This window comes from Dromaius novaehollandiae, chromosome 2 (assembly GCF_036370855.1).
Source record: "Dromaius novaehollandiae isolate bDroNov1 chromosome 2, bDroNov1.hap1, whole genome shotgun sequence".
Taxonomy (NCBI): Eukaryota; Metazoa; Chordata; class Aves; order Casuariiformes; family Dromaiidae; genus Dromaius; species Dromaius novaehollandiae.
In genome coordinates this window covers 138,561,274-138,576,369 of record NC_088099.1, presented here as the reverse complement: position 1 = coordinate 138,576,369, position 15,096 = coordinate 138,561,274, and the positions used below count along the sequence as shown (strand labels likewise).

General features: G+C 44.2%; 1 protein-coding gene across 1 annotated transcript in view; it reads left to right on the top strand.

Annotated features, from left to right (window-relative positions):
* The window catches only part of LOC112984832 (chloride channel protein D-like), an 89,524-nt gene that overhangs the window by 61,762 nt on the left and 12,666 nt on the right, over nucleotides 1–15,096 (top strand). Inside the window, exon 13 of the mRNA XM_064507563.1 lies at nucleotides 6,934–7,113. Within this exon, the coding sequence (XP_064363633.1) occupies nucleotides 6,934–7,113 (180 nt within the window). The remainder of the gene's footprint in view (nucleotides 1–6,933; nucleotides 7,114–15,096) is intronic.

Here is a 15,096-nt window from a genome sequence, read left to right as displayed (position 1 = left end):
GCCTGTTCTGCCTGATCAGTTTCTTGCTGGGTCTCTGCGGCTATTACGAGGTCGTCCATGTAATGGATGATAAGCGCGCGCGGGAGCTGTGCCCTTACCGGCTGCAATACCTTAGCCACTGCCGCCTGACAAATCGTAGGTGAATTCTTCATGCCCTGCGGGAGGACGGTCCATTGATATCGCGCTGCTGGCTCCTGCAGATTCTCTGAGGGCAGTGTGAAGGCAAATCGAGCTTTGTCCTGAGGGGCTAATGGTATAGAGAAAAAGCAATCTTGGATATCCATCACCACCACTGGCCAATTCTTTGGTATTGCTGATGGTAGTGGCAACCCCGGCTGAAGGGCACCCATCGCTTCCATCTGCTGATTTACCGCTCGTAGGTCGTGCAGTAATCTAAATTTAGACTTGTCCTTTTTGTGTATCACAAATATAGGAGTGTTCCAGGGACTGTGGCTTTCCTCCAGGTGTCCCTGCTCTAGTTCTCTACTTACTATTTGTCGGGCAGCCGCCAATTTGTCCCCTGTCAATGGCCACTGCTCTACCCACACAGGCTCATTGGAGCACCATGTCAGCGGGACAGCGAAATGAGCCCCGAGGAGGTAGGCAGTGGCCCTTACCCTAAATTTGTCAGGTGAAAGCCGCTTTGCGATAAGGCATCTCGCCCTAACAATGGTTCCCCTATGGCAGTTATGTACGGCCGCACACGGATGATCTGAGCAGGCCTATCCGGGTCCTCCAATACAATTGTGATATCGGTTTCAGAAATCATAGCCTCCGCCCTGCCTCCCACTCCATCTAATGAGCTTGCCACTTTTGCTGGCCAACTCGATGGCCACAACCACGAGGGCACACATGTAACATCTGCCCCCGTATCTAGCATCATTATTAAGGGGATGCTAGGAGGACCTGCCCCTGGTGGGCCTATCAGATGCGCTTTCACTCGGGGTCTCTTCTCACACCCTAAGACCAGGGCCACGCGGGGTTTCCCTTCAGAGTTTGGTCGCTGGAGCTGTCCATCAGCGGTGTGTTGTTGTTGACGGGGGCTACTTGAGGCCGGCTCACTGGGGAGGGGTGGCCCCTTACTTGCCCTCCCCGCTTCTCGTTTCCCGGCCGCCGACAATCTCGTGCTCTGTGTCCTGGTTTTCCACAGGCCTAGCATGTGAGGCTCCCCATACCCCCTGTTGGGCGCGCGTAACTTCCCTTATTCGTGCACTGTGCTCTCAAATGGCCCATTTGCCCGCAGCCAAAGCATGGGCCTCCTTTTGGACCTCCTCTAGCTCTAACCTCCGGCATTGCCATAACTGCTGCAGCAACCTGTAGGGCTGTGGTCTTGTCCCAGTGTTCTAATATGTACTTGATCGTCTGCCCTAGACTTGCTCCCTTAGGCGCTGTTCTTAGGATTTCTTTTGTCAACTCGTTACCCTGCTGTTTGATACATTCCAACATCACCGCTCCTTTTGCAGCGTCTGGTAAAGATGCAAGTTCTACTGCTGCCTGTAGTCTGTCACAAAACTTGTCAAACGGCTCTCCCATTCCCTGCTTCACGGTCGTCCATGGGTCTGCCTGTTGCACCAGTGGCCCAATGTCATCAAAGGCCTTTCGAGATGCTTCTGTTGCCGCCAGTATCTCCCGAGGTCTCAGGCCCGCTGCCTGCTGCTGGGGTGTAGCCATGGTCGCATCATTTCCTCTTAATCGCATTAGGGTGGATTGGCCCAGTGGGTTCTGCGGGTCTGCCTGCGCGGCCATCAACGCCTGCTGCAGGCGCGAGGTCCACGCTTCTTTCCACATAAGGACCATCATGGGCGATAAGACCAGTCGCGCGAGGGTGCGACAATCCCATGGCACTAGGCCTCCCGCGTGCGCCGCGTCCAGCAACGTCTGTGTCACCGGGTGTCGCAGGCCCTGTTCTTGCACTGCTTTCAATAGCTGTTGTACCGTCTTTGGGTCGAGGGGCACCCATTCCACTGCCCCCCCCCCGGGGGCAACTCGTACTGGGAAGGCCCCTATTGGCGCACGAAACTTGAGGCCACTCAGGGCACATTCCGTCGCTATCAGTTTCCAGTCCGTTAGAGGAATTTCTTTTCCCCCTCCCACTTGGGCGGAACCTGCTGCCTTTAATAGCCCTCTTTGTTTAGCTACTTCCTCTTCCAGAGCTGTAAGCAGCATAAACATCTGCTCCATATCTCTTGTGACTTTCTTCCCCTTTTTTTCTTCCGCATCTGACTGCGGCGGGGAACTCCGCCCTAGTTGCTGCATCTTCGTCGTTATTCCTTCTAAGGAGTCAGAGTCTGTGCCTGAGTCTTCAGTCCCCTCCTTCCGCAATGCTGGTCGACGCCCACTCCTCTCTCGGCCAGCGCCATCTTTCCCCGGGCGCGGCACCCTCAGTCTTTCCCCTGCTTCCTCTCTTCTTTCGTCTTCCCACTGCACCCGAATCATGGCCCCCGGCAGCCAGTCTCGGGGATCATCCACTATAAGCGGTGTTTTCTTTTCTTCTGCCTCCTCCACTTTCACCTTGCCTTCTTTTCCACTACCTGCCACTGGCTTTCTCATATCTCGGTCCCCATAAAGGTCCCCTGATTCTCCCCCTTCCATCGCCCTCATCTCTTTCCACGGGTACCGTGGGGGTGGTGGGGAAGAGGGTATTACTGGGTATGCCTCTGGTGTTTCCCCCTCTCCCCACTCTGGTTTCTGATAAACCGCCTCCTCCGTTTCCACATTCTCCGTTCTCACTTCATCCCCTACTATCGTCTCTCCCTCTATCACCTCCGTTCGCTCCTCTGCATTCGCTGCTGTCTGTGTCGCCATTTCCGCGGACATGTGCAGCGCTGCGCGAGCAGCCTGCCAAGTCTCACGCTCCTCCCTAGTCCTTTGTAAAATGGTCATTACATCTCCCCATGTCTTGAGCTCTGCGGCCTTCTTCGTGGCCATGGCTCTCTGAGCGAGCGCTCGAGTGCATTTCTCCCAGTTAGAAGGGGAAAGAATGTCCCCTGGTCTAACTATCGCTCCTTCTTTCAGGAGCCGCCCGACGCAGTTCGCAACTGCATCCGCTCTCATAGAGAGCCCCCATTCCCGGGCACCCACACGTACAACCTTGACTACCGCGTCCATGATCCGGATCCTCTCGACTGCCTGCGGTCCGCCGTCTCAGCTATCACGTCGGGGTCACCACTTGTTGCCTTTAATGCGCAATCTCCCGTCCGTCTGAGACAGCACGGAGGCTCCACCTGCCTCCGGGCCAATGAGCACTGACACCAATATGAGGATGCTACAAATGGCGTTTATTGGACGTATGCATTCGCTTATATACCTACAAGCATACTGCTATCTCTGCGTCATATCCTTCCTCTTTCCGTGCCATCGCGAGATCTTCCGATCGCCGTTCCCTACAGGTGAGCAGACTGTACAACATCAGGCAAGGTGGAAGAGATTGACAGCATCTTCAAAGAGACTTTCAGAGACAAGAGCTTGAACACCCAACTGCACAGAAGGAGGGGCCCCCAGAGACTGTGCTAGATGGTGTGGGGCAGAAAGAGACTTCTAGGATGGGAAAGGCTGGAGGCTTGTGACTTCTGGCAACAGGAGGATGGCTGCTTCTCCATCTTCAGACCTACGATTTTAGAATATGCTCAGTGCTTTGGTAACACAGAAAGAGGAAAAAGCCATGTCTGGGGAAGCATCTGAACTAGCAAAGCCTGAAGCATGCAGCAGCACCAAGAGGAAGCAGCAAATGGTAGTCGAGGGGGAATCCCTCCTGTGGGAGATGGAGCCCCCCATCTACTGACCTGACCTGCTGTCTATGGAGTTTTTCTGCTGGCTGGTGGCCCTGACTGGGAGGTTGTGGAGAGACTGTTGAGGCTTGTCTGACCCTTGGACTGCTACCTCCTGCTGCTTATCCACGTGGGCACCAGCAACTCTGCCAGGGGAGACCTTGAGTGTATCAAGAATGACTACAAATCTCTGGGAATGAGGGTCAAGGGCATGAGGGCTCAGGTGATGTTCTCAATCCTGCTGATGCAGGAGAAAAGCTTGTGGAGGAGCAGACAGATCCTGTGGGTCAGCAAGTGGTTGTACAGCTGGAATTGTCAACATGAACTTGGTTTTTACAACCATGGAATCCCAGCTAAGGACTGTTAGGGAGAGATGGGATCTGTGTGACAGAGTGGGGGAAAAATCGTCTTTGCAAACAGGTTGGCCAAGATCAGGAGGAGAGTTTTAAATTAGGAAGAATGGGGAAGGGAGATTACAACTCACATTTAAGTGCAGTAGTGGTGGAGAGAGATCAGAAGTAAAGGGTGCAGTGTGACAGGAACAAGAGAGGCTTCAGGAATGGTAAAACAGGGCAAAAGGACATCTGCCTCAAGTGTACGTACACAAATGCTTGCATTTAGGGAAAGAAGCAGGAGGAACTAGAGCTCTGGATGCAATGACGTAACTGCAGCATTGTTAGAATAACTGAGACGCGGTGGGACAGCTCCCATGACTGGAGTGCTGCGATGGATGGATACAAGAACTTCAGGAAAGATGGGAATGCCCCTTGCTGTATGAAGGAGCAGCTAGAATTGATGGAGCTCTTTATGGAATGGAAAGTTGTGGTTGTGAATTTGTGAGTCAGAACAGAAGCCATTCTGGGGTGACATGGTAGCTGGAGTTTGTTACAGACTGCCCTATTGGGGTAAACCCTTCTTTAAACAACTTGAGGAAGTCTTTGGATCACAGATCCTGGTTCTCAAGGGGGCCTTCAGCCTCCCTGATGTTTGCTGGAAAGGCAGCATGGAGGGATGCAAGCAGTCAAGGAGATTTCTGCAGGATATCCAGGATAATTTCTTGATACAGATATTGCATGGGCCAACAGGCAGCGATATACAGCTGGATCTGCTCTTCACTAACAAGAAAAGACTGGCTGGAGTAGTGATCATCAACAGTATCATTGACAGCAAAGACCATGAAATAGTGGAGCTCAAGATCCTGAGGGAAATGAGGAAGAAGAGTCGCAGAGTACAGACCCTGGAGTTCAAGAGAATAGGTCTTGGCTTATTCAGGAAACTGGAAAGTGGGATTACATAGGGGGATCCCTGAAGGGGATGATTTTTTCCCTCCCCTCTCTTAAAGCAATGTTATTTTTTACAGCAACAGGCAGATTAATTGAAAGAAATACCACTGGCAACGAGCAGTGAATCAGCAGCAGTCCTTAGTGTGGTATTCTTACATCTGAAAAAGCTGACCTATAGCTACTGTAGACAACATGGACACTTTATGGTGATGACAAAGCTGAGAACACAGAACTATGCAACAAACTATTTGTTCTTCTTATAGAAATGACTGATTTGAGAAAGCCTAAGAATGCGTCATGGACTTTTGCCTAATTTGGAACATTCACTTCCCATGCAATAGTGCAAAATTGGAAGGTTATGAAGATGGGAAACCTATGTCCTGATAAGAAATACACTGTAGGAACTGCTGGTTTTCACACTACTCTTACTGATCTTAAAAATCATTCAGGATTTGCACATACTTCATGTAATGCAGGAAATACCTATTATTGTTAATCATGTTTTCACATTATATTGACTATGCCAGGTACAGTACTGTTAGTAGTAGTACAGTTAATGGTCTGTCTAGACAAAGCATAAGGCAAGCAAATTGTCATTTTAAGCAAATTAAGTCATTTCAAGTCAATGACAAAATATGGCTCAGAGAGGTTCGTTTATCCATAAAATGGTATTCCAGTCCCTTGAAATGTGGACCCGTAATAAGATGGTGTTCCAAATTTTCATTGCCTGCTGTTTGTTTCATATAATTGGAGATGGGTATGACGTGATTCAGTGCATATAAGACTATTCTTTTTCAGGATTCATTTAATTCCATCTCAGTTTAGAAGCAGCAGAAACTTGTTTCACAGCTGTGTAGGTGCCATGTATATGAAGTGCATTATCTTCTCAGTTCAGTCACTCCTAAACAGGTGGTCACCTCACAAGACATCACAGTAACTGGCTTGAAAAAATAACCTTGTGTCTCACAGGAGGGAGGACAATAATTAACAGCATATGGAAATAGTTGCTTTTTTCCACAGGGATGAAAGGTACATTGGTAAAACAGGATGTGGGCAAATTTATGCTCCAGTTGTTTCTGTCTGTGGTTTGTGTCAGCCCTTGTCTGAACAGGGGATTCTGACTTATGCTGTGTCCAGATGATAATCAGAATAATTAATGTATTTTCGAAAATAGAAAATATAAAACAAGTTTACAGCTAGAGCAGTTCATTGACCTCAGTGGTCAGAATCTGGCTAAGTATAATTCCATAGAAATTACTGTTGAATTTTGCAGAAAGTATTTTTATTTTTCATTCTACTCTACTCCCAGAAATAGGGGGTATACACATGTTTTTCAATTAATGTATGTTCAGACATTGTTTCCTGAAACCTTGCCTAGAACCTGAGAAGTGTTAGGAAAATATTGGAAAAATAGTATATGATTTGTGAGAAATCTTGGAAGGGCCAGCCTTCCAGTTGCTACTGCCACAAAAAAATGTTGCAATAATATATATTATGTAAGCCTGAATTTCTCCAAAGTACTTAACTTTAAACTATATGATCTCAGTCAGAATTCCAGAGGATTTCAGATCAGATTAAGAATCTTTTTTTTAATGAGAAAAGTCACGAAAATTGATAAATGAGTCTTACAATATCCTGTCTAGGATGACCATGTCATGCATATGGTTGTATTTATCATGTATCTTATACAAAGAGAGACAATGCTTGATAAGCACTTTTATTGGGTAATTACATTTTTTTACATTTGCAAATAAAACAGATTGATTTCCATCTTGAAGTAATTTACTAACACATTATAAACTCGTCAAATGCTAACGTGGTACAGTACTCCTCATTTCCTGTTTACTAAATAGTTCTTTGGCTGTCTGCTTTGTGTCTTTCAGGTTGAACCTAGAATTGTTCTCTGCTAGAGACGTCATGGAGCCTCGTGTCAGAGTCCTTCACCTAAAGGAAAACATTGCCTCGTTGGCTCGGCTTCTTAGAAGTACGAGCCACGGTGGATTCCCAGTGGTTTACAGGCCCGAGTCAGGCCACGCAGAGGTGTTCCAGGGAACTATTAAAAGGTAAAAGCACCATCAAATTGATGTTACAAGATGTTTCTGGCCATTTTTCAGATGTTTTCTTTATGCATGTATTTATCGAGATTATGTGGGATGGATATGAAGCTTGCTCCTACTTTCCTTGGTGTGAATGGCAGGTATCCCTTACTCTAGGAAAGCTTGAAGGTCTTGGTTATCTATTGCATCAGGGGTTTTTTGAACAGCACTAATGAAGCTGCCTTATGTGAACTGCAGAAAAAGCTGTCTTCTATGAATTTCAGAAAAAGGGAAAATTGCCCTTCAGAGCCTTAAGTGTTCACTGCAATAGTCTTTTAAGAGGATTTTGATCTAGCTACTCATAAAATGTCGCATGTCAATTTGAAGTTGGCCTGCTCATTCTTTACATTTTTTTCTTTTTACTGGTGTATGTTTTTACAGGAAATGAGTTAACGTAAATCATATCACAGACTAGATAAACAGCAAAATCACTGGAAGTAACACTCTACTGTAAACAAGAGTTAGGTTAAGGGAATCCTTGCTATGCCGGGAACTCTTAAAAGCCATATCCTGATAAATAATGTGTTGCTGGTACTCTTTCATACATTTACAAGAGCGGATCCATCCTTTCAGGAATGTACCTTAGGACTGTCCTTTGAGTGGTGAGTCACGAGCGGAACAGACAATGACTTAATTCCCACCTTGGATATCCTAGAGGGAAGGAGAAGATGCATATGCAACTGCCTAGGAATTCACACAACAAATGTTGTGTTTCCAATAAATGTGTTCCAAAGCATTATGTTTCCAATAATCATAGTACAAACACATCATTAGTTAGTTTTGTATTTTAATATCATTGTCTTTTATAACCTGCATAATATTGTTTGTGCTGAATGATCACAGTATTCTTGCATCTTTCCTTGTAGAGAATTTTTTTTTAATCCACTTCTGGTTTATCCTCTTAATTGGATACCACTTGGGAGCTATCTGAGAGAAAGAAAACAAGGGTAAAAGTATTTTCTTCTGTTAATTTGGATAAGAAAAAAGTCATCAGTGTATCATCAGTGCAAATTTGGTTAGGACTTGTCTCCTTGCCTGCTTTATAAAAATGTTTTAAGGATGAACGATTAGCAGGTGGATCACACCAACCTACCTCATAGCTCTATGGTTGGCTGTAGCTTTGGAGGATGAAGAAGCAAAAGGAGTGAATATTTAATAAAAATTGTGAGCTTGCTTCACTGACAGGCGAAACACTTGTATGAACCTTTTAGGAAGGGAAATAACTGCTTGGAATGAAAGAATTCTACAATGGAGATTGTTTGGGTTGCAGTGATCTGGAGGGGTAAGGGCGTCAGTAAGTGCACTATCATATAGGTATATTTGTTCCCTTGTGGTGATGCTATTGTAAATATTATTATTAAGAGATGTGCTAAGGCACTAAAACCTAGATATCTGGGTGACAATCTACAGTGTGCTCCGATAGGAAGATGTTATATACTATGAACTAGTGTGCTCTTTTAGTTCTCAGCTGTCTGTGGCAATAAAACTAGAAAACATGATAACAACTGATCCAGCCAAAGTTCCTTTTAAATTCCATTTGTAGTCTCATTATTTCCATGTTAATTCACCAAATACCTGGCAGCAAGATTTCCAGGCTGTTGAGGAGTATGCTGATTTTATGCAAATGCTGTTGTGCTTCGTAATGCAGAGCAGAGAGTTGTGTGGAGCTAAGCAAAAAGGTGGAAGGGAAGCTTGGTCATTAGCACGTCCCAAAGAGAAGTATCTTTATAGAAAATCTGACGTTACCTGATAATCCCGGTAGGTTGTGGCTTGCTTAGACCCCAGAGATCTTTTGTGAATAAATTCTGTTAGAATTATTGATTGTCAAAAAATACTATTAGAGCCTTAGATGGGGTGAATGCAAAATCCTCTCCTCTGTCACTTCTGGCATAAATGAGTTGTTCGACTGTTTGAATAAAATCAAGGTAACACTTTTAATAGTTGACGAAGAAATGGCAAAGGGTTTTGTTGGCTAGGCAAATATTTATTGCTTAATGTAGTGAAACCCATAAGGAAGCCTGAGAGCATGTACTGCATTGTGATGTGCTGACGACACAGTCTTCTCACCCCGGTGTGTGTCCAGCAGTCTGAGAACTTGGGTGATGAGTTCTGGGTGCTTTTGTCCTGGGTAGAGACCATGAGTGACTTTGCTGTTTGACTTTGGCCTCTCACCAACACCATGAAGGGAATGCTCTGTAGCCACCCTCTGTAACAAGCCTTCAAAAATGTGATGTGTCATGGAATTATCATATTCATAACCATAAGTAGTTAGGGTTTTCCGTCTTACTCATAAAATTACAGCTCTAGCAGCACGTAACCGTTAAGACCAAGACAAGAAATGTGAATCTCATACTGTATGAGATCTACTGCAATCCCATGTCAAGGTGACATTGGCCACAGGGCAGAAAAATAATAATTTGCTTTTCCATCTCATACATTAACAATGCCACTGACCCATGCTTAAAGTGAAGGAAATGCAGCTTGGCTGGCATGTTTTAAAAAAGGTGGAAGAGGAAGAGGCAAGAATATTTGCACCAGTGTTTTTCTTGGGAACTGGTTAGGGCATTAGTATTGATTCTCAGATGGGTTTCTTCTAGCACAAAAAGGTTTGTATTAGATTTAAAAAAATGGGGACGAAGAGCTAAGGAAGGAAAAGAAGTGAGCTATCTGCTGAGCTTGCAAGATCCTTACATGAAGGCAGCAGCAGCTTATAACTTTTTAATACTGTTTTTCACTTGCATGTGTTTCTATGCCATTTATTCTCATGAAATAAGCGTGGCTGAAACACTGTAAACTTGGACTGAGTGCAAAAGATAGTCAGTACCTGCCAACTGTAGTGATGAGAGTTGCTGTACAAGGACAAAGTGTTGTTTTTTTTCTTTTTTAACACATACAAATGATACTGACCCTTTGAAAAGAAAAGGTCAATGTAAGTTCTTACAAAAGCAAAGAGCGTGGCCAAGCAATGTTGATGCAGACTTGCATGGGTCTACAGATGCACCTCAGTGCTGGCTTGCAGCAAACACCCAGATATTCCAATTTTGTTAAAAGAACCCAAAACCCTAAAACAAAACACAACCTTTCCAGCCCTGCTTAGTGAGGCCAGATTTTTCTCCTACTCTTTGTGATCTGGATGGTTACCCACTGGGGATTAAGATGAGATCACCAAACATGTTTTCACATGGGTGACCTTAGTCTGAAACTGTTATTGTCCCCATTTGAGTAAGCAGTAGAGACTAAAAACAAAAACAATTACTAAAGAAAACTCCTTGGCTTAAAAATTTTTAAAGAGGAAGCAAACTGAAGCTGAGAAGCAAGTTTCCAAAACAAAGATTTTCTTAGAGTAATACTTTTGACACTTTGCCATAGGCAGCACTCTGTGCATGCCTGGGAAACCCTTGCAAGACTCAGTCTGAGGAACATACGACTGGTGAACTCAGTGCATGGAATCAATAAGGATGCTTGACTTATTGTGTACAATGCGGAGGGTTCAGAGCCTGCCTTCCCCCCTTGATTTCTCCCACAAAGATGATGATACTTGTGTATCAAAATAAAACAAGTTATTCTTTTGCACTGCAGCTGGAATGCCTCCCCCATGTGCTCCCAGCAACTGCGGAAAGGGAGCTGGCCTGCCATGAAGATGTTAGTCCAGGATCCACTGAGAGCTGTAAACTGCATGCCCAAAACTGCGTGCCCTCCTGGCTAGGGAGGCAACTGTACCCCAGGTGAAAGTCATTCTTCAGAGAGACCTGAGGGTAGTGCCACTGCCTTCCTTCCCAGGAGGCTTGTGCCAGAGACACTGTGTGAGGCTGTAAATGCATACCGAGGAGTTGCTTGGGAGGTCCCCTGGCTCTCTCTTGTTTTGGCTGCTCTAGTCTGTGGCTCCAGATTCTCTTCCAGAGGGAAAAGATAGAGTTATGATTCTGCCTAATTTCTGTGAGACCAAAAATGAAAAATAGAGCTATTTTTTCACTTCCACATATGTTACGATGTTCTGGTGTAGAGCCAGTGTGGGGCAATGAGGTGGTTCTGTGACATGATGAAGAGATTAGACACATCATCACTTGTGTTTTGCTGCTCCACCTTCTTTTGCCAGAGGTTACTTTATAATGTAAACCAGAGCAAAACAGAAGACGTGGAGGATTTGTTGAGGAAAGCTGTAGGTAACTAGTTTCTTTTGGCTGGCCATGGAAATGGCTGGAATATAACATGGAAGGTGATGTCCCTGATGACCATGAGGTATCACCTTTGCTGCCACACTGTACATCCTCCCACTTGTAGTCACTTCCCTCCACCTGCCACTGCTCTGTGACACTTGTGCACTCTCTGATTTCTTCCAGCAAGACGGAAGATAACATGCTGTCTACTTGCATGCTTTCTTCTGAGATGCTGTTTATTCCATAATATACGTAGGTCCCCCCCATGTTTGCGACACTGAGGAATGACATGTACCTCCTAGAAACTACTCTGATGTTAGTGGCTTCCCTTGCCTTTTTTTCGCTTTTGCCAAGGAAAATGAAGGAACAGGGTTTCAGTACTGCAGTTAAATAATCCCAGTATTGACAGAAGACAAGCAGGTGGATGTTGGTTGCTTGTGAGACCAAAATTTGTCACCTGCTCTTCCTCCGATGAGACGCAGTACAGAGAGGCAGAAGCTGGAGTACTGCTCAGCTATCTTAATGTCTGCCTTGAAGGTAGCTACGATACAGTTGTCCTGGAGAGACTACTGGGCTGAGAAATATCACAGAGTAACCTGTTTGGGAATTTTAGCATAACAAATGAACCATTTGCTTCATGCCTGAGCGTCTCAGATCTGTGTCACACATCTCTCTCCTATTGTAAGGCTCAAGGTTGCAATTCTCTGTTTTGCCTTTGCACTCTTACCTACACAGCTGTTATCCATTACTCTGCATTTTGTTTGTCTATCTTTTAGCTGAAGGAAAATTTTTTTGGTTGATTTAGTTTGATTGGGAGAAAGTAATTATGCAGAAACCACACTGTCTCTGACCGTAAGCTGACTTTACAGAATATATATTGGGTAAAACTTGTTTTTTTGCTACTTCTGCACAGGATGTGACATTTCTGGCATTGTGCCTGCATTTTTATGTGTATTTTTTCACCTAGGTAACCCCATCTCTTCCCACCCATCAAGTTTACTGAAACTTCAGCATTTGTGGTTGATGGAAATTATTATTTTTTGTCCAAAAAGAAATTTCAGTAAAACATATTGTAGGTAGAGATGTCAGAAAACCTTGTAGCTTACCATATTCCTTTTTATGTTCCATGTGTTGTTTTATTTCAAGTTTTGGTATGCTGTATGGGAGTGTATTGACTCTGTAATTGCTTTACCCAAGCTAAGTTTGTTCAACATAAGTGAAGGGTTCAAAGTGCCAAGTTCCCACTTTCAGAACAAGGTTGGAAATCCTTTTGAATAGGGAACTTAGTGTTCTAAATCATGAAAGAAATATATTAAAAAACACCATGATCTTCCTGTAGTTGAAAAGATACTCACGAAGGTTTGGGTTTCCAGAAATGAGTAGTTATTACCAGTGACTGAAGGCATGATTTCCCCTCTAGAGAGACTTAAAAAGGTTTAGTATTCTAGGAAACAGATTTTATTTGAAAATTTACCTTAAAACAAGAAGCTTAATTTCTTCTGAAGATCTTGTTCTAAAAGGTGACTTAGAGCCTATCTATCCTATCTATAACCATATGAATAGCTTTAATTTGTGTGCAATTTCCTTAAAAATGTACAGCTTGCATAAGCCAAGCTGTACGGGGCCTGTAGAGCACAGAGTAGTAGCTGTGACAGTACTGGTGAACCTGGTAGGACTGTGGCTCCTACGCAGAGCTGGATATGAAGACTTGTTTCAAGTGAGGCTGGGAGTGTCACGTCCTTCCATTTCAGAAACTCAGTGGAGATAGTTAACACCCACTTGGTCAACAGCAACCCCCCCTGCTCTAATTTTTGCTCAAAGGATGTAGTGTCTAATGAAGCTGAACTGCCAGAGATCCACACCTGAGAGGAGGATTTCAGTCCCAGGTCAGTTCCCTGTCCAGAGTCAAAAGAACTACCAGTGGAGGGAGCCAAACTACATTTATATCTGCAATATTTATTTTGCTGCTGTTCTTACTGTGCTGCACTTTCAGCTTCCTTTGTGGAAGGAGGAAGCCAGGTACAGCACACTGTGTACTCGTAAACCTCGTATTTGATAGCCTTGCTTTAATTTTCCTGCTTGTAAACTGGTATGAGAAGGGAGATACTCTGCTTTCCACAATCAAAAGACATGGCAGAGCAGCTGTTCCCAGTAACAATAATGACACTATTGCTGAGACAAACATTTTCATGATGATGCATGGGAACACTAAATCCAAACCACATTGTTTAGCTAATGCATGCTTTCACTCCACTAAAGGGGAATGTCACATAACTGAAAGTAAATTGAAGAGATCAGAGTTTAGAAAATATGACAAAGTTGAAAACTTAAAGCTGTATTGCAGAGTAACATCCTTTAACAGAGAAATCATTGATCCAGAGTAGCGTGTATGTGTATTTTACGGCAGTTTTTTAGGTATGACTTGCCTCTGGTCAGTACAGTGAACAGAAACTGTTGTGAGTCAGGAATGTTTTGTGCCAAGCTTTTCAATAAAGCAGGGTATTGCATATTGATATGTGCTGCGGGAAAGGGGATATAGCATTGCAAAATATTATAGATATGTCAGACTATAGGTATGGTTTCTGGTACTTTTTTTTAACGTGCTTTTCCAGTTGGGACTAATGAAACACTGCTCTCAAGGTGGGTGCATGCACATGTATGCACAGAGTCCACATACACTTGTTTAATAGGGCAGTACCTTTATTTTTCTTAGCAAGAGGAGAAGTACTCGCCTTCGGTAAGCAAGGTGATACAACAGCTTAGGGGGAAATGGAAAGTTAAAGATGAAATGAGACCTGAAACATTTAATTCATGAACTAATTACTGAGCTTAGAGAGATCTACCTTAATATTAATGCAGCCTTGCTGTTTGGCACTCTTGAAATAACTGATACAGAGTTGAAAACTACTTGGAGAGCCTTTTCCTTCTGGCTCTCTTACTGAGAGGTTGCTAAGTTTAGATCACAGGAATGCAGAGTTACTCAATCAAACACAGAAGTCTGCAAAGTTCATGCAATGTATGGAGATAAAAATGAGGTTTTGTTTCTTACTAGAAGATCATGCACAGCCTTTTCCCTTCCTCCTCCCTGTGGTCTCACCGTAAGATCTGCACAAATGGTGATTCTTCCAGGTCTAATCAAAGCTAGATATACCATTGGCAGAGGTTTGAATGCTGAATGCAAATTGAGCCAGCAAAGGAGAAAAAAGGGGAGGGGGGAGCACGTTAGGGACTTGAAAACTATTTTTAGGTGTGCAGACTGGGGAGCTGACTACAATATCAAAGTGCTTATGTGATGACTTGATTTTCAGGTGAGAAGTTAGAGACTGGAAGCACATTGTTTGTTTTTACAGTCCGGGCTCCTGCTTTTGAAAAGTTGATCCAGTTAATTTCAATGACACACTATACAGTAATCTTGCCTATTAAAATAAATGGAATCCAGTGCTTTCAACAAAAGCCCTTGACGTTATGATCCTCCCATGTATTGTCGGGGTCTTGGGGCATTGCAGCTCATGAATAGCACAGATGGAGGAAGGTTTATAGAGTGGTTTTATTTTCTATCATACATGTGATACTTTTCTTCCAAAGAACAACATTATTTGATACTTTCAAAATTAGTGAGCCTGTTTTGCTCTACAAATAATTGTGCAGGTGTTGTAGGACTCTGTGACAGAGCCTTTGGAGGGAAGGCTGGAGTGCTGCAGAGACTGTGTGCTAACTCAGAAAGCCAAATTAAAAACGTATGCAGCCTTGCTGCAGCATGTGGGTGGCTTTTAGGCAAGTGCAGACTGTTGTT